This window comes from Natrix helvetica (genome assembly GCF_964273705.1).
Source record: "Natrix helvetica genome assembly, chromosome: 1".
In the NCBI taxonomy this organism is placed as follows: Eukaryota; Metazoa; Chordata; class Lepidosauria; order Squamata; family Natricidae; genus Natrix; species Natrix helvetica.
The window spans coordinates 298329551-298357388 of NC_138548.1; the positions used below are offsets into that span (position 1 = coordinate 298329551).

Here is a 27838-nt window from a genome sequence, read left to right on the forward strand (position 1 = left end):
AAGAGCCAACTGCACTTTTCAAGTTGCCTCTTGAAAATGCACCTTTGGGACAACCATGACCTGGATGGCTGAGAATCTCCATAGTAATCTTCTTGATTTCAGAGAGGCCATTTCTTTTCACTACCCTCATTTTATCGGCATACGTTCTCAAAACCTTATCGATTTCCGAAGGATTTAGGATTTAGCGGACCCAGCGAGCTCCACCTTACCCGCTACCGTAGTTTGGATAGGCAAGGAATGAACATCCGAAGAAAGATTCCCGCAAAGGGAGACCGCCATCCCCCCCACGCCCGCCAGCCCGCAACTCCCGCTCCTCGCCCACCTCAGCAGCAGGATGCAACGCAAACGCCGACCGAGATCGCGCGGGAAGGCCGGCAGCGGGAGCTTCCACGCATGCGCCTGGTTGCCAAGTGGGTGGGCGCGGGAGTCCTTCAGCAGGAGAGAGCGGGGGAGACAACAACAGTCGTTGTCGCGCCACCGCCGCCGCCGAGGAAGCGTTTGAGGGCTGCCGTCCGTTATTTTATCTCCCATCACCACCGGGGAAGGAAGAAAGTCAGGCTGAGGAGCGGGGCCGTCGTGGCTAGTGGATTAAAGGCGAGGAGCTGTCCTTTCCTCAGAGCCGTCCTGGGGGAGCGAGCGCTACGCTCTCCCTTCACCAGCGCAGCGGAATCTGCCGAGTTTCTCCGGGGACAAGGCTTGCCCGCTTCTGCGCCCGCCGTCGCCGTCTCTCACCCGCGCACTTGTTGTCCCGCGGAAACGGAGAAGACGTCGCCGCCGCCGCCACAGCCGCGCTGCCCTGGGGGCTGTACGGAGCAGCGGCCCCGGGCTCGTCAGGAAAAGCCGCCTCCTCTGCTCGTCAATGAGCATCGCGGCTCAGGAGCTCCACTCCGGCAGGGGGGAGCCGGCTTCAGGAGCAGCCCCGGCGGCGGCGGGAGCAGCATGTGGATCCCAACGGAGGAGGAAAAATACGGCGTGGGTAGGTCCAGAGTCACCTCCTGTCCTGAAGCGGGGGGGGGGGGGGAAAGGCTACTTTGCCGCCGCCTTTCCCCCCTGTCTCTCCCCCCCCCCCCGCACCAGCAAAACGGCTGGCTCGCGGGCGGAGCGGCGGTTGCGATCCCTGTTGCGCGCGCGCCCTCGAGCGCGCTCTGCCTCTGTCTTGCACGTCCGTGTCTCTCCCAGGGAGCCCAACTTGGTTCTTTGTCAGAAAATGGCGTTTGGGGGGTGTGGGGGGGAGGGTGCCGTTTTTGGAAGGGTTTGTGATGGAGGAGATCTGTGGGATGCGGAGCCGCTGTTGTTTTGGTGGCGGCAGCGAGCGGCCTCGCTTCGTTTTTCGGAAAGGGTGGCAGGTGCAACGTTATGCCTCATCCCGCTGCAGCTCAAGAGCTTTCTCCGTCTCCACCCGATTTGGCTCCCTTGCTTTCTCACTGCAAGATGGCATGCGAGAGAGAGTTCTCTTCAAAATTCTGCACCGATCGTGTAGGCAGTGCCCTCGAAGTGAAAGATGGACGGTGTTCGCTCGTGCAGAAATCCAGTTAGCTTCTCTCATCCAGGGCTAGGGAGTGATAAAGGATTCGTGTTTCGTTTAAAGAAGTGATCTTGTTGAGGTGGTCAAAAATGGGTTTCCGAAGTCCGCGTGTAAAACTAACCCGATGAGATCAATAGAAACCCGGTCTCATCTTTCAACCTACTTATTTATAATGTGTCTTTTTGATCGTCCACGACGATCTTGTTGTGATTAAAAATAAAGAATTGTGGTTGAAGCGTCGTTAGGGGGCGCCAATTATGTACCTGCTCAGTTAATTATTCCAAGAATAGTAACCAAAGCAACTTCATTAACTGGCAGTTTTTGTACTCTGAGCAAGGATGCTGATGATTTTTCCCCTCCGTATGAACATACCGATGTGACCTAGAAAATATAATTAATATTGTGGGCATGTCTTGTCTTCTACATATTTTGACCCGTTTAAAATCTTTTAAAATAGATTGCTATTTTTGTTTATTTTTTAAAATAATGTCGGTTTATTTTAGGCTTGCATGCTTTTTCGAAAGTAAAATTTTGAAGGGAGATAATGTTACTATCATAAAAGTAATTTTACAAAGATGAGATTGCATCACAGCTTTGCTATGATGAAGCTGATGATTTCATAAATAAGAAACTGAAACGAAATAGTGTATGTAATCTTAGAATTGCCAGTATTAAAATGTTGAACTTTTTTCTATTTTTCATTTGTTTCTTAATATTTAAGACTGCCTATGATAAAATTTTCTATATTGATATTTTCATACTGATCAGTCACTTTGTTTTAACCAATGAATGTTTATTCATCTGCAATACAGTTTTTATATTTAACTTTTACTTAAACTAAGAATTTTTAGAAAGAAATAACATGAAGGAGAAAGCAGTGTTTTTAATTGAACAGTTCAACTTTAAAATGAGGCATTCAAATATTTCTGGAAAACATAACCATAGCACAAATATATAATATGACAGTATGAAATAAATTATGTAATAACCTGTTCGTAAAAATACCGTGTTTCCCCGAAAATACGCCAGGGGCTTATTTTCTTTTGCCCCACGAAATATGCCCTTGGGTTTATTATCAGGGAGGGCTTATTGTTTTGGGGCTGCCGGGCGGCTGCTCCCTTGTGAACTGGCTCCCGAAGAGCCGGGCACAGCCTCAGCGGCGAAGCAGCCATGAGGTAACCATGCTCACGAGCGGCCGCCCGGCAAATCCCCTCTCCAGCCGGGAAGAGCGCCATTCACTGACCTAGGGGGTAATCCCTAAGGTGCCAAGCCATGTGGCGCTCTCCCCGCCCCCCAGCTCCTGCGGCTTGGCACATTTGGGATACCCCCTAGGTCAGTGCATGGAGCTCTGCCCGGCTGGAGAAGTGGGTTGCGCGAGCACCTGTTCCGCCCGCAGCCTCACCAAGCCCTTGCGCAGCTCTCCCAGGCCACCGCCGCTGGCTGCTGCTGCCCGCCGCCGCCCCGCTCCGCTCCGCGCAACTTCAAAACTCGGGGCCGAGTCTTTCAGCATCGGCCGCTCTAGGAGTGCTCTCTATGGTGGGCCGGCTGCCGGACAGAGAGTCTTCCAGGGCTTGGTGAGGCTGCGGGTGGAACAGGCGCTCGCGCAACCCACTTCTCCAGCCAGGCAGAGCTCCATGCACTGACCTAGGGGGTATCCCGAATGTGCCAAGCCGCAGGAGCTGGGGGGCGGGCAGAGCGCCACATGGCTTGGCACCTTAGGGATTACCCCCTAGGTCAGTGAATGGCGCTCTTCCCGGCTGGAGAGGGGATTTGCCGGGCGGCTGCTCGTGAGCATGGTTACCTCATGGCTGCTTCGCTGCTGAGGCTGTGCCCGGCTCTTCGGGAGCCAGTTCACAAGGGAGCAGCCGCCCGGCAACTCTCCCCTTCGGCCAGGCAGAACGCCACTCCCCAACCTAGCGGTATCCCGAAGGCGGCAAGCAACGTGAGCGCTTCCCCCCCCCGGCTCCTGGACTTGGCGCTTTTGGAATAACGCTAGGTCAGTGAGCGGTGCTCTGCATGGCCGGAGGGGGGGTTTATTTTCGGGGGTGGGCTTATATTTTTGCCCACGCGAAAAATGTGGCATGGGTTTAGTTTCGGGACAGGTTGTATTTTCGGGGAAACACGGTAGTTATTGGCAGGGTTAACACTAAACCCACCCCACAGCAATACTAATAGAGAGCTTTAAATTTCCATCGTAGCATAAGGTATTTAAAAAGTAAGAGTTCATTTCCAATGCTACAAGCAGTCCAAAACAATAAACCAGACTAATCATGTTATTGTTTGTTTGGATATACAAGCCTTTTTAAATAGTTGAACATTGATAATCCCAAAGGTGCTTTTTCAAGAGAGCTGAAGAAGCTTGTTGGATGAAAAGCGAAACGTCTTCAAAGAAAAGCCAGAAAGTCCAGTTGCCTCAGATTCTTTTAACTAATAGGTTCAGATTGAAGAAGCTGCTTGGATGGGCAGCGAAATGTCTCAAACCAACAATAAACCAATTGCCATGATTCAACTTCCAGACTACTAGAAACTTTCTCAGATATTGGCCACTATTGCAAAACTAACAAAATGCTCTGGCTGAACAGAATTGTAACAAAGAACACTAATCTTTTTTTAAAATCTCCTATCATTGTCAAATAATCAGTAGAAATTATTGGTTTGAAAATATAGCACTTTGGTTTTTAAAAAAATAAAATATAGTCTGTATATTTATGTTTTGTTCATGCCTGATAGGCAATTCCATCTTCCTTTAGCTCCATTTGCAAACCTGTGCTATATTAATCAAGATTTGTAACACTACCTCAACTCTTGGTTTCAGAGAAAAGAGGGAATACAATAGTTTAAGAAGAAGGAATATTAGGAATTCCAAATTAATGTACTTTTAGCAAAAAAAAATAATCTGACTTCTAAAATCTAAAAGGAAATAGAACCTCCAAATAAAATTTCAGCTACAAAATATTCAGTATTTTCTGAAATTCTTATGCGGCTGGCCAATTTAGAATTTTCAGAATGGATACTGTAGCAGGAAGAAATTAGATGCCAAAAGGGAAACAAGTTGTGTCATGTTTATTTAAATTGTCCCCTTTAATTGCATCCAGCTTCCAGGGTGAGCCCAAGTGTTCTGGGCAGTCTCCAGAATTCTAATCACAAAAGAATTGCTTTTGCTGACTAATTTTATACCTTGTAAGCAATCCCTTCCCCCCTCCCCCCACCTCAAAATGCTTAGTTTAGGTAGGGTACGGAAGATTCCTATTAATGAAGATTAAGTGTCTAGCAGGTATTGAGTGCCTAACTAAGACAAAAAAGTTGAAACAATTAAAGTTAGAACAGAAAGTTTGTTATCACTTGCAAAAGTGAATAGGAAGCGCTAGCTTCTCTAAGCAGCCTGTCTTTCAGGTGTTAATTAAAAAATAGGGGTCAATAACAGGACACTCAGTTACACAGTAGGTCAAGTCACATGATACTTTTGCAAGTCTGTTGTTGCTTAAGAATTAAAGTGTAGAAACTGCATATGTTTAATCTTTTTAAATGTTGTCCACAGTATTAAAATATTATCCAAAAATTAACTTAGTAAGTATAATTATTTAACAGCTTTCTCCTAAAATTGTCAAAAGATTGTGTAGTTTATAAACAACAAAGCAACAAAAATATAACTATAATCCTATTCTAAAAATTCTATTAGAATTTTTAATAGAAATCCTATTTCTATTAAAATAATCTCAGTAATTAAAATAAATATAATTTAAATATATTAAATAAAATGTGCCTTTAACACATAGCTAAACACTAAAAAATGGGAACCCCTTCTGAAGAGAGTGCATTTCAGAATTTGGGCTTGATGAAAGTCCTTTCTGATATGCTAATTAATTGGCCATTGGCAATGGAAATATCTTTAAGAATGTCTTTCTTGCAAATCCTAATAGCCTGACAAGTTTAGAATGTAAGAGATAGATTTTTAGATTCTAGTGCACTTAGAGCTTTCAAGATTAACACATTTCTCCAGGCTTGTTGCTTTACTGTGAAATAATTCAGAATTTACACTTGATCTGATAGCCAAGTTATGTTCACGCAAAGTTTAGCCAGAAATGTTTACTGTTTTTGCAGTCAACCTCTATTTCACATATATTTGCCACTTGCCTAAATGAAATTCTTTGTTGTATATAATAGATGCCTTAGGTATATCTTTCCTGATCTTTAGATTGATGTAAGATACATTAAAAAATGAAAAACAAAAATAATATATCCTTTTCAATTCAAATGGAACTTACTTGTCCAGAATTGCCAAAATACATTTAAGCCTAAGGGCTACTTGAAAATTTACTTGCTCAGTATTATATATTTTACTTATACTCTGCCAAATTATCTCAAATCCATTTATAATAAAAGAGCAATACAATATATTAAAATGAAATTAATAATACAGGTGTCCTTGCTTAATAACCTTGTTCAGCAACATTCAAAGTTATGACAGCACTTTATGAATGGTACTTACAATGAGTCCTCAAATTTCTGGTCATTGCAGTGTCCCACAGTCATTTGATCACAATCTGGGAACTTGGCAACCAGCTTGCAATTACAATGTCATAACATCCCCATGGTCATGTGATCACTACTTGTAACATTCCCTTCCAACTTCTGACAAGCGAAGTCAATGGGGATCTGGCAGGAGGTTGCAAATGGTGACCATGTGAAATTGTTGATCTGATGTTATTCCACAATGTCATAGGATTTGCTTCATGATGGCAACCAGAAGTACTGTTGCTAAGTGGCATAGTCATGTGAAATCTGCGTGACTTTATGACTACATCACTTAGTAATGGAAATTCTAGACCCGATTACTGTTATTAACTGAGGACTATTTATACTAAATGCAGATAGATTTTGGTTAGATTAATTATTTTTATTTATTTAATAAAATAAATATATATATTAATTAAAATGGTGACGGACTGTCTTCTAATATTCATATTGGAATGGTTTATGTGAGTAGTAAGCTTTCAAAAGAAGCTGAGATGAGGTTAAAGCAAATGTTCCCAAACTTAATGGGGAGAGAATGCCAGAACATTTGAAATTATCATGGGGGAAGTCCATTTTCAAGCAGCTGCAAGATGATACTTGCTATTCCCAGCATACATAGCAGGACCTCTCCTAATAAACACTGTGATTAGATCTGTAATGGGGAAGACATTCTGACAGGTATCATTGTCCCAAATTGTTTGAGGCCTTTCTAATTATTTGTAAAATATGTTTTTACAAAGAACGAGGGAAAACCCACTTATGAATGCAAACTTAAATAGCAAAGACAAAATGCTCTTTCCCTACAAAAGAATAGACCATAGAAATGTTACAACTAAGTGAAAATTACTACAAGGTAAACTTCAATCACATGACATGTTCTTTAGTCTTTACACCAATAAAAAACCAATCAAAGACTGCAAGTTGACACACCTTATGAAGCCAGCTTTTGATACTTGATACATGAATATATATCTTTTTACAAATGCATGATAGTCTTTTTAGAAACAATTGAGGCATGGTAGATGAAAAAAAGTTCATAGATACATCTTAAATATTTGGAATATAGTGGCCCAACACATTAACATATTTAAATCTTAACTTCATTCGAAGAACCTCATTTGCTATAATTAGAATATTTATCCAATATACACCAAAAGGCATGAACAAACATGTTGACCAGCACACCAAATTTATTTTATATGCAAAAGAAAATTCTTTTTAACAGTGTTGATGTGTTTATTAAACCTATTTTAAAAACGAATTCTGTCTCATTATAAGATCACAATAAATATATTTATCATTTATTAAAAACACAGGAACTTTGATCTGGCAAAGTAGGCAAACCCAATTGCTTGTTCTGATTAGTTGAAAATGAGTTGAATATTAAAATTCTTTAATTGTTGATGAAACTGAACAGTTGTATTAATCTCTAAAAAAAGTGAAAAACTAGGATTTTCAATGCAAGTGGTTCAAATCAATGACGTGCGGTGAGGTTTATGGCTGGTGAGGCACTGATACAGTGGTGGGTTTCAAATATTTTTAGACTTGTGAACTTCAACTCCCAGAATTCCACAGCCAGGCATGCTTAGTTCCGATTTAAAGCGACAGCATTTGTTTTTCTCCTTTGCTCCTTTTTTCTTTTTCTTCTCCCTTCCCCTCCTTCCTCTCTCTCTCCCTTCCTCCCCCTCTCTCAAACACACACACACACAGAGAATTTGGATTGGACTATCTCTCCTATCCCCTTCCCTCTCTCACTCACTCTCAAACACACACATACACACACACACATAAAAGTTGGATTGGATACCTTTTCCAGTAGCTTGAAAGCAGCTCCTCTGCCACCACCACCCCCATTTCCTTGCTGCCTTCCCCAAACACCTCCCCCATTGTAAATGCCGCCTGCTGTCTGGGTGGGAAATGCCTGAAATGCAATAAAGCCCACCACTCACCTCCTGCTGGCAGGCTGGGGTGAGAGGAGAGGTAGAGAAGCCAGAGGGAAGCCGATCCAAGCCTTCCAAAAGAAAGAGGCTGGGGGAAAGTGTGTGTGCTACAGCATGGCTCTTTGCCTGGCTTCCTTCCTCCTGTGGTCTCCTCAGTGTTCGCTTGTGCTCTCCCTCCCCAAATGTAATTTGATTGCAGGCGGAGCCATGTTGCCTTTTCAAACTTGTAATCAGTGAAGCTGGGCTGGATTTTTATATAGTTTTATCCAGCTGTGTGTGTGTGAGAGAGAAATGGATGGGGGCCTGGGGAGGAAGTCACTACACTTGGGGAGGGAGAGCACCAGCGAGGAGACCACAGGAGGAGGCAGGAAGCCAGGCAAAGAGCCATGCTGTAGCACACACACCTTCCCCCAGCCCTGCAACATGGCTCTGCCTGCAATCAAACTACACTTGGGGAAGGAGAGTACAAGCGAGCCAGGGTCCTTCCCTCCAGCCTTTGTCCAAAGCCCCGCACAGCACCAGGAGGATGAAGTTTGAATTCCTCCCCCTCCCTCTGACCCACACATACCTTTTCCAGCTGTTTCAGGGAGGACTTCAACTCTGCTCTTGCCTCCGGTCCTCTGAAGAAGCCCAGCCCAAACGAGCGCTCTCTACTATGAGGCAGGAGAACTACTGCCTCAACTACGTCAGGAATTTTTAGGCTTTTAACCCTTGCTTAACTCTGCTCGAGTGATCATAAAATGCCTAAAGTCAGACTAGAGGAGGCATGAAGTTCTCCTGCCTGATAGTAGAGAGCACTTTCTAGAGGTTTTTTTTTAACAGTTAAGCAGAGTCATCCATGGTGAGGCAGCAACTAGCTCAGCTTTTTCCTTTTACATTTTTTTTTCTTTTCATGATGAGAGCGGTGAGGCTGTGCCTCACTTGCCTCACTTGCCTCACCTGACTGCACGTCACTGGTTCAAATCCAAGATATCAAAAATGTAAATAGTAAGTCACACAAATTAATGCTTTATTAAAGCTATCTAATTTTCAGGCCAAACTTGGGTAAGGGAAGGTGGGGGGGAGATTGCCATTTAAAATACAGATTCCAAAGGAACAGTTTTTCTGAGAACAGGGATCAAATTTTAATTTCTTCAATATTGTCTAAACATATCTGACTGCTTTCAGGGCTGGAAATACAACAGTCTTTTGACTATACTCAAAGCAAGAACTGGCCAAGATTTTAAGATGCCAAATTACAGCTCTCCAGATGGGCTTGTGGTACATGCTCAATATAATTTACATTTGAAAAAAACCAAGGGGGTAATAAATGTGCCTGAAAATGTAACTGAAAATCAGCAAAAGTAAACCCCCATATTCTGAAAGAGAGAACCTTGGAGTTTGACCATTCAATTAAAACTTAATATCTGACTGATCAATTTGATTAAAATATTTTTTAAAGTTCATTTGTTCTATATCAATGGATTTTTGTTTAATCAAGTGTAAATTAAATCTGCGATAAGCATGGATGATTTCCCATCTCTGTAAACAATTTTCCTTTGAAACTTAATTTCAATGGTTGACAAATTTATTTTTTAACTAAAATCTCTAACCTATAAGGTCTGTCTAAAAAAATTAGCAATAAACAAAGAAACAAAATGTGAGGTTTATCTTTGGTTCAGTTATCCAAGTATTACCATTTATAACATCCAATGTTTTATTTATTTTTATTTATTTATTAATTTCTATGCTGCACATACCAATGATACAGTGACTCATGTGGCTTACAATATAATGAAAAGTTAAAAAAGGACCAAAAAACAATTACAATTATAAAAATTGACTAGAAAAGCTGACAACAAAGATGATTGTGAACACTGGGGGTGGGAATCTTTATATTCCTGGTCAGCCATCCCCAATGTAGCAGACCTCTGTTGAGAACAGAGCCAAGTGGGGGCGGGCCTCACACCTGAATATTCCAGAGGGCGGGGACCAGAGCAGAAAGGGCTCTTCTGCTGAAATTCTTTGGCCAACAGGATCTGCAGTGGGTCCTTTCCAGTGGAATGAATGAGGTGGGCTAGTCCCCATTGGGAAGAGATGGTTCCTCAGATACCCCAAATGATACATAACTATCAATATCTTTTTAAAAATTGCTCAAATATAAAGTATGAAATTCCTAAATGTACCCAATACTTTGGCTATTTTCAATTTTTGATAAATATGAATATAATCAATCCAATTCCCTGTAAGTAAATATTTTCTTCAGGGTTTTTGCAGAAAATCTATTTCAGGCTTCAGCATCTTAAATTTGTAAAAAAATGTCCCGTATGCAAAGTTGTGTCTTCATCTAAACCTGCTCGGTCCTATGACATTCTATGATACAAATAATGATTGAACAAAAACATTAAATAATATAGTTTGATATCAGAAGAACCTAACATAAATCTAGAACAGGGCTCCAACAAAATAGCATTCAAATATACTTATTCTTTTTTTTTGTATAATAATTTTATTAAATATTATAATTTTAACAGTCAAATCTAATACAAAGTAAATAAAATAAAAAGAAAGAGAAGATGCAACAAGGAAAGAAAAAAAGGAAAAAATAGAGAAATACAAAATAAGGAAAATAATATAATAGAGAAAAAATAAATGATTTCCCAACTTCATCACAAGTATAAACAATTTTTGTAAATTACCACTTCCTCTTAAAATACAACAATTTTCTCCATATGCCATTTCTTATCTATAGACAAAAACATAGAAAATTGCCATTTCAATCCTGATGTCAAGAAAGCATTCGAGTTATCAGAAATAACAACTTAACTATTTCAACATTGATCAAATAACCAACTTTATATTATTTCCCTTTATATATAATAATTTTAATCTTTAGTCCATTCAAATAATTTCATAAGACTTAGTTTTTCCATTTATTTTTCTTTGCCTCTTCTCAAGATTTTTCAAAATTTTAATATGTCTTTTTTGTAACTCTAATATAAGAAAACTACCCAGGCTACTCTTCTGGTTTTTTATTTGTATACCTTTTAATTATTAAAACAGTACCTGGTTTCTTTTTATGTCTAGCGTAAGATGTTTTTCTATGTCATTCTGGTAGCCAGTCATTTGTACTTCAATTCAGATTTGATCTTGTCAAGTAAAACTTGTTCCTCTTTTATAACTTTTTTTCGGTATAGTTTCATAGATGTCTCTGTTGATACTATTAATTTCTAAGCTCATTTTAAAAAATATTCTTCAATATGTCCAATATTAGAATTTTTTGCTTCTTTATGTCACTGTAATTTGAATTTATGAGTTCTTCTTCCTTTATAATTAATTCCAAAATTTCATTTCAAATTTATCTGGACCCTTAATCAATTTGTAACTTTCCACAGTCAAAAGTTTTAATCACCTTTTTGCTACTCGTGTGTGTGTGTTTGTGTGTGTGTGTGTGTGTGTGTGTGTGTGTGTGTGTGTGTGTATTTATGTTCTTAAACCATTAGTTTAAACTTTCTTTTTCTAAGGATTGAGGGAAATTCACTCAGTGCTGTCAAATATGTTGATCCAAAGGATCTAACAACTGAAAAGCAATTAACAAGCAACTTCTGAAAGTGATTAGACAAGGAAGTATGCAGTGGTGAGATTCAAATAATTTAACAGTTCTCTGCCCTAATGATTTCTTCCAATAACCACTTCACCAAGCTGCTCAGAAACTTAATAACTAGTTCTCCTGAAGTGGTGCGAACTGGCTGAATCCCACCACTGGAAGTATGCAAACTGAATGTCCTTTTAAAATGCTGACCGCGATTTGAGCAAGATAGATATTCTCTTGTCTCCCAGAGTTCTAAACCAGAAGCTGGTCTTTTTGTTAGGAGCAACTGTCTGGAGCACTTGTGGGCAATCTCAAGTTCTCTCTTTTTCCATAGAAGTTTCGAAGAGCTCATCCACTTTCTGCCTTTTCATTCTTTTGTAGTTGTTGGATTAGTTTTCTGCTATTGCGACTTTTGCTTCAAAAGTCAAAAATAATATAAATTTATCCTCATATAGTATATCAAAATTACATGCTTAGAAAAAACACCCCAATTGGCATAAAGGAAGGGTCTGCAACCTTAAAAAGTTAGAGCCATTTGGACCCATTTCCCACAGAAAAGAAAAACCAGGAGCCACAAAACCTATGTGGGCATGGCCAACTCGACATCACTCACTCCCACTCAGTCACATGACCCTCTAGCCACATCTACCCATCCATCATTAAGGCAGAGAACCAGTTGTTAAAGACACCGGGAACCACAAAACCCTTTTGACATCTCTGTATTTCTCTATGTTTCTTCCCCCCCTCTCCCCCTCTCTTTGTATGCCAGACTAATGCCAGACTAATCTTATTGCATTCTTCGATAATGTGACAAAATTAGTGGACCAGAGGAATGCCGTCGATATAGTTTACTTGGACTTCAGTAAGGCATTTGATAAGGTAGACCATAACCTACTACTAGATAAAGTAGAAAAAAGTGGGTTAGACAGCATCACCACCAGATGGATTCGTAACTGGCTGACCAAGCACACTCAACGTGTAGTCCTCAATGGAACTGCATCTACATGTAGGGAAGTATGCAGTGGAGTACCCCAAGGCTCTGTTTTAGGCCCAATACTCTTCAACATCTTCATCAATGATTTGGATGAGGGAATAAATGGGGAACTCATCAAATTTGCAGATGACACCAAGCTGGCAGGAATAGCCAACACTCCAGAAGATAGGCTTAAGATACAGAAGGATCTTGACAAACTTGAACATTGGGCACTATCTAATAGAATGAAATTCAATGGTGAAAAGAGTAAGGCTCTACATTTAGGCAACAAAAATGGAATGCACAGATACAGTATAGGTGGTACCTTGCTCAGTAGTAGTAATTGTGAAAGGGATCTTGGAGTCCTAGTGGACAACCATTTAAATATGAGCCAGCAGTATGCAGCAGCTGCCAAAAAAGCCAACACAGTCCTAGGCTGCATCAACAGAGGGATAGAATCAAGATCACGTGAAGTGTTAATACCACTTTATAATGCCTTGGTAAGGCCACACTTGGAATACTGCATTCAGTTCTGGTCGCCACGATGTAAAAAAGATGTGGAGACTCTAGAAAGAGTGCAGAGAAGAGCAACAAAGATGATTAGGGGATCGGAGACTAAAACATATGAAGAACGGATATGTTTAGCTTAAGAGAAAGAAGGACTAGGGGAGACATGATAGCATTGTTCCAATATCTCAGGGGTTGCCACAAAGAAGAGGGAGTCAAACTATTCTCCAAGGCACCTGAGGGTAGAACAAGAAGCAATGGGTGGAAACTAATCAAGGAGAGAAGCAACTTAGAACTGAGGAGAAATTTCCTGACAGTTAGAACAATTAATCAGTGGAACAGCTTGCCTCCAGAAGTTGTGAATGCCCCAACACTGGAAGTCTTTAAGAAGATGTTGGATCGCTATTTGTCTGAAACGGTATAGGGTTTCCTGCCTAGGCAGGGGGTAGAAGACCTCCAAGGTCCCTTCCAACTCTACTATTGTATTATTGTATTGTATTATTGTATCTCTCTCCCCCTCCCTATCTTTCCCTCTCTCCCCTCTCTATCTATGTCTTTCCCCCCTCTCCCTCTCTCTCCCCTCTCTGAATCTCTCCCTCTATCTTCCCCCTCTCTCTGTATGTCTCTATGTCTCTTGCTCTGTCTTGCTCTCCCCCTCTGTGTCTCTCTCCCCCTCTTTCTCTCTCTGTCTCATCCTCTCTCTGTCTCTCTCTATGTCTCTATCTCCCCCCTTCTTTCTGTATCTCTGTCTGTGTGTCTCTCTCCCCATCTCTCCCTTATGCATAGAGCAAACCAGATGACCTTTAGTTAGTTTGCTTTCTCTTAGCCCAAGAAAGCAGGCAATGGCAAACCTCTTCCAAAATTTTGCCAAGAAAACTGCAGAGACTTGGCTAACCAGTCACCACGAGCCAATATTGATTTGAAGGTACCCCCTTCAGAAAAATCAAGATTATGAAATTTTCTCATCCCACCTTCCAAAGATTGCAACGTAAAGAAAAAAATCTTTATCCCTTGACTCAAGTTATCATTATTGAGATTAAATTCTTTGTTTATTAACAATTGTAGAAGGCAAATCAAAAAATAGCTCTATCCCCCCCCCCCGCATATTCCAAGGGTATTATTTGCCTGGAAAGCTGCAAGTTTCTATCACGTATTCAGTGGTGGGTTTCAATTTATTTTACTATTGGTTTGCTTGCGTGCGCACGCTCATGTGACGCTTCTGCGGATGCGCAGAAAGGCATGCACAGAAGCATCTGGGCGGGTGAGCGGAGCCTCCCGCCACCATTACTCTTGGTTCACCCGATCCAGGGCGAACCGGCAGAAACCCACCTCTGCATGTACTGTATTTTTTGGAGTGTAAGATGCTTCAAAGTATAAGACGCACCTAGCTTTTGGGAAGGAAAATAAGGGGGAAAAAATCTGCCTCTGTCACTCAGCAATTTGCCTCTTTGCAGCAAATGGCAAACAGTACAGATGATATATACTGTTTATGGTATTACAGTACAGATGCTGTTAAAATTGATGCGGCTTTCTGGAAGTATATGTTATTCTCTGCTATTTAAAAGAAGATACAAAAGCACTGGGCCTCTTCAGATCAAACATTTATTTTAAAAAGCTTCTACATTTTGTTAAGTTGTCTAGAACAATAATAAAGCAGTCTTTAAAAAATAAGTCTAATAATTTGAATATTCTATAGGTAATTATAGTTATTGACTTACCTCCTTGCAGCAAACAGTAAACAGCCTGTTTCAGTTTAGCCTGATTAGAAGAAAAAAAAATCTGCTTCTGCCTCCCAGAAATTTGTTTCCTTGCAAGCAGCCAGTTTCACTTTCAATTTCAGCTGTTTCAGGGTGCAGGGATGGCCATAGCCTATTGTCACCTCCGCAAGCCCCATTTTCCTTTTAGCTGCAAGGAGATAAATTGCTGAGAGGAGGCTAAAGGGTGGGTGACTGGGAGGGCAGGGCTATATTCGGTGTATAAGATGCACCCCTATTTTCACCCTCTTTTAGGGGGGAAAAGGTGCATCTTATTTTCTGAAAAATATGGTAGTTCTCCAAAGAAAATGACAGGAAACAGTCTATTTGAAATTCCATTTTTTTTATTCAGTAATTCTATATTAGCATCAGAAAATCTTCTAATTTGGCCAACTCTTGGAAATACTTCTCCATAACAGCCACAAAAGATCACCATTAATTAATTTCATTAATTTTTCTTTAAAGCAACTGAACTTTTAAAACTTATTTTGTAAGAATTATTAATTACATTGTGATTATTTGTTCAAAATCAGTACAGTACATTAATTCCTCCTATAAAGAGTAGATATATTAAGCATATCTTTGTGGAAGTATAGTTGTTCCTGCCTGTCATTGCAGACAATATATTGCCTATTCCTGTGATGGTGAAACTATGGTACGTGTTTCAGGGGTGGCATGCAGCACCCTCTCTGTGGGCATGCAAGCCATCACCCCGGCTCAGCTCCGCCACACATGTGCATACACCTCCTGCTGGCCAGCTGGTAGTCGGGTCTCTGCCGTGCATGTGAAGGGGTGGGGTGCATGTGGGGGGGGGCTGTGCATACATACCTGAGGGGAGGAGCCACATGCATGCAGGGGTGTATCCGCACAGGGAGGGGCACAAACGTGCATTACATTTTGGGGGTTCGGGTGCATGCGCGTGCTTTTGGGCACTCAGTCTGGAAAAGGTTAGCTGTCACTGGCCTATTCTCCAATGTTGGTGGAGATAGCTTCCATGCAGGGGTTATCCTCGTCTGTCATCCAATAGAACTGAATCTGCAATCTTAAAAGTCCCGCCTCCTCCTGCTGCTCCACCCAGCTTTGGGACTCAGTTTGTCTAAGGGACTGGACGTGTGAAAGACCTTTCCCAGCCAAACTATTGTTTTCTTATCTAAAACTCCTTTTTTTCCTTCCTAAAACTCTTTTCTCCTCTAAACCTCAAATCCTTACAGTCTTTTCCTTCCTTTTAATTTAGGTTTAGTTGTTATTTCCCCCAACTAGTTGAAGGCTCCACGTGGGGGAGTGCCATGTTGCACTGCCGCAGGGATGCAGCTGCAGAGTGGGGGTTTCAGCGGGGCATCTGCTCGGCGCAGATAGCCCCTTTGTGAGTTTTTTTAGCGTTCTGGGGGCCTGCGGGGTTCCGCAATTTGGTTGCTGGTTTGGGCTTTTTGCCTTCGCGCCGGGCACCATTTTGGCTGCTGCGAAGATTGCAGCTGCCATTTTGAAGGAGACATGAGGGCGGCCACCATTTTAAGGAGACACGAGGATGGCCTTCATTTAGATTCGCTCTCCGGAGGCCTTTAAAAGGCCAAACAGGCCCATGCGTGCTCGTTCCAGCATTGAATACATTGCTGTGAGGGCAAATTGCAGAGGGGCCCAGGCGTGCTTCCTCTAGCTTATTATGAGACTGGCCCAGGCATGCCTTGACCGTTTCAGCGACTACTGAAGCCTCTGCCCATACTCCAGGCCCAGGCATGCCTTATTGATTGGGCCATCCAGCAACCGCCCCCACCCCCCTCACCTTAGTGGGTCTTAAGGGAGGGATGAGATCAGCAGCCCCAATGGAAAGGGGTGATATGGAGCCTTCTTCCCCCTTATCCGATGATCCCTTTGAGGGGCCCTCTGGCCTTCGACCTGCCAGGAAGAGGCAAGAAAGGAGGGAAAGCTAAGGGGAAATCATCCAAGGCTTCACAAAAGGCAGAGTATGCAGCACAAGGCCTTGGACAGACAATTCACCAAGGCCAAAAAGGAAGCAAAAAGGGGCTGCTGCTCTAGTTCAAGAACTCACAAGTTCTCAACCATCTGTGGACCTTGATCAGGACAGGGTGCCTCTTCCGGAGGTGAGATTGTCCCCTGACAGCGAGGGGTCAGAGATAGGAGAACAGGGTCTTGATAAGGCCCAGCCACTGTCTCCTTAGAGGAGGTCCAGCAGCCCTAGGCCTGCAACTCGTTAATGCCTTCAACTGCTAACATTGGTATTGTGCACTATCAGGCCACTCCATCACCACTTATGGCGGCCATCATTACTGAGGCCATTTGGCAGGGCATTGCAGCCGGCCCTCAGTATAAGCCCTCTCCAGCTCCCTCAGTGCCGAGCAGACGTCCTAGCTGTTCAGGCAATAGACAAACCTTGGGGGCTTAGACGGGCTGTGATAGATGCCCTTGTGGTTGCCCAGCTACTCCTCCTTATTGGGGGAGTAGGAGAACATTCATAGGGATTCAGAGCTTTCTGATGATGAAGGGCTCAATCCAGATCAACCCGCATTTGTGGGGCTCTTTCGCCCTTCTGTGTTCAGGTCTCTTTTGTTCAAAGCCCAGAAAATAGCTAATATGGAATCTTCTCAGGCCTCTCAATCTAGTTTATCAATCGCGAGGGATTCTGCTGGGCTCCTATTTTCAGAACCCACAGTTCAGAAGGTGATGCCTTCTCCCAAACTGTTTTTGGATGTGGTGCAGCATCAATGGACGTCCCCAGTGTTGGGTCCTTTCCCTTCAGTTCAGCCTTATAACATAGTTCCTGAGTTGGCCAAAGTATTGGAGATACCTTCGGTTGACGTCCCGGTTGCTTCACTGTCCTCCCCTACTGTAGTCCCGAGCAATCCTGAGGAGGCTCAAACTGGAGGACAAGAAGTCAGAGCATGTTTTAGTCAAGGGCCATCAGGCAGCTGCCTGGGTGGTCTGGGCTTCAACTTCTTGAACAGGGCTGTGCTCCTGTGGTTGAAACAGCTGCAGGATAGGCTCCCGGCCAGTGATTCCAGGTCCCACCAGGATCTGAACAAATTGAAGGCGGCTCTGCAGTTTTCAGCAGATACCTCCTTAAATGCGGCCAGGTTTGCCTCCAAATCCATGGGTTCTTACATAGCAGATAGACACATGCTTTGGCTCAGGCAGTGGCAGGCGGATACTAAAAATAAGTGGTGGTTGGCTTTGGCCCCGTTTTCAGGGAAGAAGCTGCTCGGGTCTCCTTTGGAACCTATGTTCATCGAGTCTAAGGACAAGAGGAAGATATTCCCGTCCCTTTTTTGCAGATCCAACAGCAGAGCTTCCCCTTATTAGCATAGGTCACCCTTTCAAGGCTCGCACGGGGAATACAGATTTTCATATCCGACCAGACACTTTTCAGACAAGGGCAGCAACAACATGATAGAGCAGGCAGGGGTAACCAACGATTCCCCCCTAGAAGATCCTTATGGGATTTGGGTACCCCTTGTCCCTTCCGCGGTCAAAAATGACTGCCAGAACAATCTTCCCATCAGCGGTCGATTGGCCTTCTTTGCCGACCATTGGGAGGAGGTAATGACAGACGCCTGGGTCAAGGAGATGGTAAAATTTGGCCTCTCCCTAGAGTTTCTCTCTTGCCCCCCCCCCCCGGCGTTTCCTCCTCTGTTCCTTCTCGAAATTAGAGGAAGACGCCTTGTGGATCAGGACATCCAGCACCTCCTGAAGATTCAGGCAATTCAGCCGGTCCCGGAGGGGCACTGGGGACAGAGATTTTACTCCCTCCTGTTCATTGTCCCAAAGGTCTCGGGGAGATTGGAGGGCAATTCTCGACCTCAAGTCTTTGAGCCTCTACATTGTCTACTGGAGGTTCAAGATGCACTCCTTCTGACCATCCTAGAAGGCGTCTGGAGGGACAATTACCTCACGCGGTGGATCTTACAAAGGCATATTTCCACGTGCCAATTCACCAGACCTACAGGCAGTATCTCCGATTCTGTTACCGGGGGAACCATTTTCAATATCAGGCCCTTCCCTTTGGTCTGTTCTCAGTGACCAGGGTGTTTACCAAGCTGTTGGCAGTAGTGGCGGCCCACCTTTGGGCCCACCTGATCAGAATAATGTGCTACCTGGATGACATTCTTCTGTTTTCCAGATCCCCCAATCAAGCGCAACGGGACTTAGAGGTTACACTCCAAACCCTGAGGGATCATTGGTTTTCCATAAACCTGTCAAAAAACCATCTGGTTCCGGCCACTTGCATTCTCCACTTAGGTGCACTGATAGATACCAGAGTCTCAGGGCCCTGGTTCAGTGAGTAAAGGGGTGTTGTCAAGCCCAGCTGTTAGTTCTCTCTCAACTCCTGGGCAAGATGATCTCCTGTTTTGCCATAGTGCCCTGTTCCAGACTGTACAGCAGACCACTTCAGTGGCTTCTTCTGTATCAGAAGGCGGGAAGCAGCTGTTCATCTGTGTCTGTCAGGGTTCCTCTGGAAGTGACCAGTTTCCTAACCTGGTTGGTGTCCCCGGCCATCTCAAGGGGGGCGCTGTTTCGGGATCCTCCCATGTGACAATCACCACGGATGCCAGACGTGGCTCAAGGTCAGTGGTCCCCTACTGAACTTCAACACACCATCAACTGACTGGAACTCTGGGCAATCCATCTTGGCCTGCGTCACCTTCAGGTGGCAGTGGAAGGCAAGCAGGGGTTGATCCTCATGGACAACATGACGGCAAAGGCCCATGTCAACCGGCAGGGCGGGACCAATTCCAGGGTTCTCATGAGGGAGGCCAAGCATCTAAGGGTACTGGGCAGAATCACATTTCCTGTCGCTGCGAGTCGAGCACATCTCCAGGACAGACAACATCGAGGCCAATTGGTTGAGTCATACTCGGGTGGATCAGGCGGAGTGAACTCTTCATCCATTGCAGTTACAAGACCTGACCAGATGATTCAGGGTTCCGGAGGTCGACCTCTTTGCCACCAGAGACAACTGGCAAGTCCCTTGGTTCTTCTCAGGGTACTCAACCCCAGAGATGGAAGGAGCGGATGCCCTCCACTGCCCGTAGCCTCTAGGCCTCCTCTACACCTTACCGCTGTTTCCCCTGATCCAGTGGGTCATTCGGAAACAGCTGGAGAAACGGGCAGAGCTGTTGCTCCTGGTGCCCCATTGGCCATGCCAGCCATAGTTTTCAGACCTCATGGTTCTATCAGTGGCTCCTCCGTGGCGGATCCTCCCTACCAGAACAACTCTAACCCAGGGATTTGTAGCATACCCAGATCCTCAGTGGATCAAGTTAACTGCCTGGAGGTTGAGTGGCGCTCAATGACCTCGAAGGGCCTTTCACCATCAGTCATTGGGACGATACAGGCATCAAGGCGGCCCTCAACTTATCATCTAAGCGAGTAGGATATCGGAGCTAGCCGCCTTATCTGTCAGACAAGATCTGTGCGTGTTTAAAGAGTTGTCTTGAGGCTCGATCCTTCATTTATCCTGAAGGTGAACTCTACATTTCACCGTTCTCAAGATCTGGTTTTACTGAATTTCTGTCCGGATCCTGTCCATCAGGTTGAATGGTGGTGGCCCATGTTGGATGTACGACGGGTGCTCCACATCTATCTCCACAGGACATCCTCCTTTCGATGCATTGAGGCGCTTTTCCTTTCGTTTCAGCCAGACACCATGGGACATAAGGCATCATCTTCATTGCTTGGTTGGTGGATCCGGGCCTGCATTGCGAAGGTCTATTCCTTGCAGTCACAGTTGTCTCCGGGTCTCATCACGTCCCACTCCATTCGGAGTAGAGTCACATCAGCGGCATGGGGGACACAGGCCCCGCTTGAGGAGATGTGCAGAGCTGCCACGTGGTCATCGCCATCACCCTTCATTCGTCATTATAAGATTGATCGCTACGCATTGGGTGATGCGGCATTTGGTAGCTGAGTTTTACAGCAAGTTAGTGTAAATCAGCAGTCTCTGACCCGGACAGCATCCCACTTATGAAGAATGGACAAGCTTTCGTATGTTCCATGCATGTATGCTATTGCCACCAACATTGGAGAATGGGCGTTGGACTTACTTGAGATGCCCGTTCTCTCAGAAGGTGGAGATAGTATCCAGCCCTACCCTACAGATGGTCTGGTCCAGTAACAGTGAGGAGAGGTTGTTCCGTGGTTCACACGTCAGTCTGCATCAGCACCGTCGTCAAAAAGCTGGGTGTAGCAGCAGCAGGAGGCGGGACTTTAAGATTGCAGACTCTGTTCTGTTGGATGACAGACGAGGATAACCCATGCATGGATGCTATCTCCACCTTCCCAGAGAACGGGTGTCTCAGGTAAGACCAATGCCCATTCTGAATTTAGTGGGTGTGAGCTGATTGTAGTGCAGGATCAGGCAAAAATATTTATGGGGGGTGGGGAGGAATGCCAGGTTGTATTCTTTTTCTCCAATGTTTGAGTCTAAAGAGGAAACTGGCAAAAACTACTTATTCTGGAAGCACTTCTCCTGTTGCAACTTTATGTGAATTGCTACACTATGCCTTTAGTTTGTTTTCAGTATAAATCCTGCACAATGTGTTGAATGTATTTTTTTTCTTCTGGAAAGAGAAATTAGGGATTATTTCTGATTAAATGAATCAGTACAACTAGCAATTATGTTGCATTATTGCATTATTGCAACATTATTGCAAGTAAATGAAAAGCACATTTAAAATGAATCTAATTCATCTACATAGAAAGTTGCCAAATTATCTATCTATATATATAGTATACACACCCATTTTCATTCAGCTCTTCTGAAGGGAAGCCATTGGGGACATGTAATATTTCATAGTATTGTATGCTATGAAACGGAATTGTGAGGATGTAATTAAATATTTAGTTTGTTTAGCAATTTTATAAATGCTTGTAATTATATCTGGGGATAGAAATAATAATTATGGCATCCTGTGAGGTCATTGAAAGAATAATTTGTTTAAGATTGAATCACCATATGAGGTAATGGGGCAATAATTCAGAAGATTTTTGAAAACCATGCACCAATTCCTGATTTATTTACAGGTAAACTTTTCTTACCAATTGCCTTATTGTTGAGAGTTCCAACGGTATTGAAAAAATAACATTACCAATGCCTTTACATATTTATGATCTTTACAGTGTCCTCCTGTCATGTGATCACTATTATAATTATGACACAATATACTTTATTGATTAGGCAATTGTCCATATTTAACATAAGCATCAATAATAGTAAAATACAGTAATATGATAAGATACAGTAGATAATTAGCTATTGTGAGATAAAATAAAATAACAGTAGATAAGAAAGTAAGATAAAACAGCATAAGGCAAAATAGAAAAAAACTTTATTAATTAAACCAATTGACTATCATATATATAAAATTGATGCAAAAATACAAATAGATCAGAACAAAACTTCATAATAGATTGTCATCCCTACATTTATCTCCAATCTGATCAAGATTGTCCTCTTTTTGTCCTCTTTGAGATGGCTTTTGAAATCACGAGTATAGTTTTATTGATGATATTTAACGTAATTTTCGGAGTATAAGGTGCACCTTTTTCCCTCAAAAAAGAGGCTGAAAATCTGGATGCATCTTATACACTGAATACATCATTTTTTGCCTCCTGAAACCCCGCCCCCTTCACCAAAATGGCCGTGCATACCTTGTAGGAAGCTTTTAGAGAGCTCCTGGGGGCTGGGGAGGGCAGAAATTAGCAAAAAAGGGCCCATTTTCTACTCAATTTTACCCCAGTCCCCAGGAGCACTCTATAAGCTTCCTAGAAGCTATCTATGTCCTTTTTTTAAAACGAACAATGGGGCCCTTTTCGTGAAAAACGGGCCATTTTTTGCTTGTCCTCTCCCCCCAGGAGTACTCTGCAAGCCCCCTAAAGGCTATTCATGCCTTTTTTGGGAGGAAAAACAGGTCGTTTTTGGAAGGTTTGCAGAGTGCAAAAACTTTTTTTAAATTTTTCCTCTTCAAAACCTTGCTGCATCTTATATTCCGGTGCGTCTTATACTCTGAAAAATACGATAAGTTTGTTCCCTGCAATAAATAAGACTTCTGGGTGCTCGAATATTTTTTAGTTTTTAAATAAGGCTCTTTCTTCAGAATACAATTTCCAGTAAACAAGAATGTGTCCAGTGTCTTCAAAGGCTACTGTTCCCCAAATGCAGAGTCTTGGGACTCTAGTTGGGACTCTTATGAAACCTCCCCTGTCTTACTGTTGAGTCCAGTTGTTTGAATCAAGATCTAGAAAAAGGTCTTCTGAAATGTGTATGTAAGTTGTTAAATATTTTTCTAACTGGAAAGCTGATTTTTTTGAGTCAGCAACTTCAGAATCTTGACGCATTTAAGTACTGCAATATCATCTTGGGCAGTTGCAGTCAATAAATCTTCGTTTGAAAGCTTTCTTGGCCTTTAGATCCAATTGGACTGTGAAGTGGTTGGAAAATCCATCTGAGACATGATATTTGAAAGTTGGGTAGCCTAAGCACAAGGTTGCTTGTTATGCAGTTGCTATTTGAAGCACAGCTTGAGTAGTCTGTTTGGGTCCATGAATAGGATGTTCAGCCAGTAATTAAAAACTTTAATTACTAAATGGCTTTGTGTAGTGGGTATGTCCAACTATCCTTATTGCTAGGGCTGGCGTAAACTTTGCTTGTCAAAAGGTCACAAAAGGAGATCCCATGACTTTGGAACACTGCAACTGTCGTAAATATGGGTTAGTTGCCAAGTGTCTGAATTTTGATCATATGACCATGGGATGTGCATTAGTCGTTAGTGTGAAAAACAGTCATTAGTCACCTTTTTCAGTGCTGTTGTAAACAGCACTAGTGGTTGCTAAACAAATGGTTGCAATTTGAGAAGTACCAAAATTTTAAAGATTATTTTCATATCTGCATATGATAATGTATCTGGATTGGAGCTGTTTAGACCAACTTTTTCCATGTAAAATGAAGTGGAAACTAGGATTGGAATATTGAGGACACTTGGTAAAAAATCAGAAATGTGCTTCTTAGAGGCAGCACCCACCTTTAGGAATAGCTATTACACATCTGGATAGCATCTATGCCCCTAAATTTTTAGAAAGGTTATGGAAATGGATTTGTTCAGAAAGGAAATTTGAAGTTGACAGGATATTGGAATTTAAGATCTAGATATAGGTGTCTGTTGTAATAAATAATTTTAACCATCATAGAGGTGATTTTTGGTTTACATATTTACATCTTCTTACAACATAAGGTATAGATCATAATATAATTTTTCTATATAAAATATTTCTATTTTCTATTGCCCACTAGTGATATAAATACTATTTGACCTTGCCATGTTTGAAGAAAGTAAAGTTTCAACTAACCAAATTTATCCCAGTTTGATGAAACACGCTACTTGTAAATAAAGGAACTATGCTACAGGACAAATAACTGAGGGGTCACAGTATCTGCCAACTTTTTATTTTGAAGCTTTTTCCTGTTTTGGAAACTATGTTATAGATGTACGACAGATAAATACAAAATCACAAATTATTTACAGATTTTCAAAATAAGAGGTAAAAGTATGAGTCCAAGTGTAAAAATTGCTTCCTACTAGTTTAATTATTACATTTTTATTTGCTTTCTTTGAATTAGCTTATAATGTTAAATTAGGCTACTATTATACTATTGTATGTGTGTGTGTGCATGTGTGTGTGTAATGGTTTATTTAAAAGCATTTTAATTTCTGTTAACTTTTGTTATTGATATAAAATTATTTTGATTATTTTAATCTCCATATCAATCAGTATTGAATTAGGGAAGATGATATGTCTATGTGTGTTAATCTTTTTTAAGATTCTTTTTTAATATGTTTTTTTTCTCTTTTTAATATTTTGGCATTTTATATTAACTTTTTTGAATACACTAAATATAAATTTTTTTTAATATGAATGTTGTTTCTGTTTTATGAAATCAAATATTAATGTACTGTTCAACATCTAATCTTTTAACATATTGTGTGTCCCTAGTTATATGCAGCTTCCAAGGACATGTGCAGCAAGGCTTAGTTCTAGAACTAGGAGAAACTGTACAGATCTTGGAAAAATGTGAAGGTATGATATATTGAAAATATTTTTTTCTGACGTTTATTAACTGCCCCATCTACTTACTTTGCCTTTTCTATTTATTCAGATAGTAATAATAATCTGTGATCATAATGGTATCTTGTGGGTGTACTTCTTTAGCCAATGCTACACAAAATACACTGGAATATAAATTTTATAACCCCTTCCCTTGTTTCCATTCACTTGCCACCTTTTGTCTTGTAAAGAGAAGATGAATAAGGAGAAATGGATTTCTGTAATCATTGAGATTCATTGTTTTTTATTAGGCATCGGGAAGCCAACCATGCTGAAAATTGTCTATGTATTCCCCAAAAGGAATGCATTTTTTATTTTGCAAACCTATGCTTCAATAAATCATTTGAGAACCATGATTATTCAAATGCTTTGTAAATCTAATCTGACCCACTTTCTATAAGGAAGATTGAAGCATTATTAGTAATCCTGTCAGAAAAGGGTCAGCATATTTATTAACCATCTGTCTAGAAATATTGGAACTTCATTTTTGGGAGGATAAGGATGGCTTGTGATGATTTTATAACGATAACCAGGAATATATTTAGATTTCTTAATAGGTTGCATTCTAATACATAGTCCATATTATTTAATATCAGTGACTAATTTCAAAACTTTCTTGAAAATATTGTAACCACAGTAAAATTTATAATAAATGAAATTGTCAACATATAACAATAGAAGTAGTCCTCAAGATATGACCATTATTAAGCCGCCTATTGGTCACATGACAGCAGTCATTAGATGAAACAATGAACCCTCCCATCACTGCTCTTTCTAAATATAAAACAAACGAGCGGGTTGTTAAGTGGAAGGTGGGGTACTTCCTGGGTGGGAGAGGCCATTGGAAGCCTAGTACAGGCACAGATACATCTGCCTTGGCCCTCCCAAGGTGTCTCCGAGATGTCCCATACTCCACTTCTCACACCGTGGGTCCCAACAAATCTTTTCCCACTGTCACCAGCTCCTCCCAGGTCTTAGGCTTAATTCCCACCCACCAAGCCAAACAACCTCATTTACCTTTTAAAGGTCTTCCAGAGAACTGGAATGACTTTCATTTTTGTGTGGCCACCATTTTATTCTGTCACAAAATTGTGGTTGCATTGGGTCACTGCCATATGGCCCAAGAATAAACTGCTTCATTTTGCTACCTTAACAAGGCCTGCAGCATCTTCTATAGTGCTGTGCAGACCTCCGTAAGGCAGCAAAGCAAAGCAGTTTGTCCAATGGCTACCATTTTGTTGCCATCCACAAATGGTTGGTACAAAATGGTGGCTACATTTAGGTTGCTGCTGCACAGCCTTGGAACAAACTGCTTCATTTTGCTGTCTTTCAGAGATCTGCATAGTGCTGCAGAAGCTTTCTGCAGCAGTCAGAAGCTTCTGCATCACTATGCAGACTTTATTGTAAGGCAGCAAAATGAAGTGATTTTTCTGGCAGCTGTCAAATGGGTGGACAAAATGGAGGTTGCATTACTGGAAACATAGGGCCTGCTCTTCTTCCACATGAGATCTGGAGAGTTTCAGAAGGTATGTGGGATGTGATGAGTGTGTGAGGAGGAGACCCAAGTACAGCAGAGTTCTGGCAGAATGGGATGGGGTGAGAGGCAGGAGGATGTTGCAGCGACCCTGTAGTGGGTCGTAACAGCGAACAATCGCAGGCCTTTTGCAGCTGTCGTAACTTTGAAATTAGGTTATATGTGGCTTTTGGAAGGTCTGTCATATCGAATGGCTTGTCATACTTTGAGGATTACCTGTATAATGAAAAGGTTATAACTGTATATTAGATTATAAGTAAAGGGTTAAATGTGTATATTGTATTTCAAAGTATTTCAAAGTCTACAATTTTCTTTGCAGGTAGGTAAGTAGCTTTAATATTCCACATAGTAACTGAGCACTTGTGCTTTTATCCTACGAAATGATTATATGCCATCAGATTGATGTTGACTACATAGATCAGTTTGAAATGTACTTGAGAGAAAATTGTAGCTGTGAATTCAGAGTATGAATTTCAAACTAGGTTAGGATTTGGTATTAATGGTGTTTATGCTGTGGTTAGATCAAAATCTTTGGGATGACTAGTTTCTGATATTGCCATATAGGAAAGGAAAACCAAAGCTGAAAAGAAAATTACAGGAACATGGAATGTAAGAAGTATGACATTCTGAAACAGTGAAAGATGAAATGAAATGGCATTAACATTTTAGGCATCAGTGAATTGAGATGGATTGGGATTGAACATATTCATTCAGAAGATTATACTGTTTATTACTCAGGACAAAAAAAGGATGGAATGATGTTGCATTTACAGTTACAAATGTTATAGAAAGAATAATGCTTGGCTATAGTGCAATCAATGAATGAGTAATACTGATTAGACTTAATGGACAATTATTTAATATGACAGTCATTTAAGTTTGTGCTCCAATTACTGATGCAAAAGAACCAGTTGATGATTTAATCACCATTATTTATAATCAGATTTAATTAGAAATTGACAGAAAGGGCAAGTTTACAATGCTTCTGATTGGGGACTGAAATGCCAAAGTTGGAAAATTAAAAGAAGAAAATATAGTTGGATTGTATGGCTTAAGAAACCGAAATGAAGCAAGAAACTGATTTAATTTTTGCCGCTCGAATTATTTCTTGATAGCTATATTCAAACAAAATATTTTTTTATCAGTGACTTGGAGTTAGTGAACATTTACCAAGTTTGCAAATGATACAGAGCTCAGAAGGATAATAAATGGTTTAAAATGGAAACTGAAGATTAAAAACATGTAGGCAGACTTGAGCAGTGGCCCAAAATGAATAGGATGAATTTAATAGGGAAAATGTATTATCTGAATTTGGATAAGAAAAACAAAAGAGAAAATGACCTTGTAGTATAATAACAATAGTATAGATTATGCTAAGAAATTGTTTTAATCTATTCTCTCCTGAT

At 41.6% G+C, this 27838-nt stretch overlaps 1 protein-coding gene across 1 annotated transcript in view; it reads left to right on the plus strand.

Annotated features, from left to right (window-relative positions):
- Positions 1–666: 666 nt before the first annotated feature.
- DOCK3 (dedicator of cytokinesis 3) overlaps positions 667–27838 on the plus strand; it is a 204828-nt gene continuing 177656 nt past the window's right edge. Inside the window, exons 1-2 of the mRNA XM_081936757.1 lie at positions 667–976; positions 24788–24871. Of these exons, the coding sequence (XP_081792883.1) occupies positions 940–976; positions 24788–24871 (121 nt within the window). The 5' untranslated portion in view covers positions 667–939. The remainder of the gene's footprint in view (positions 977–24787; positions 24872–27838) is intronic.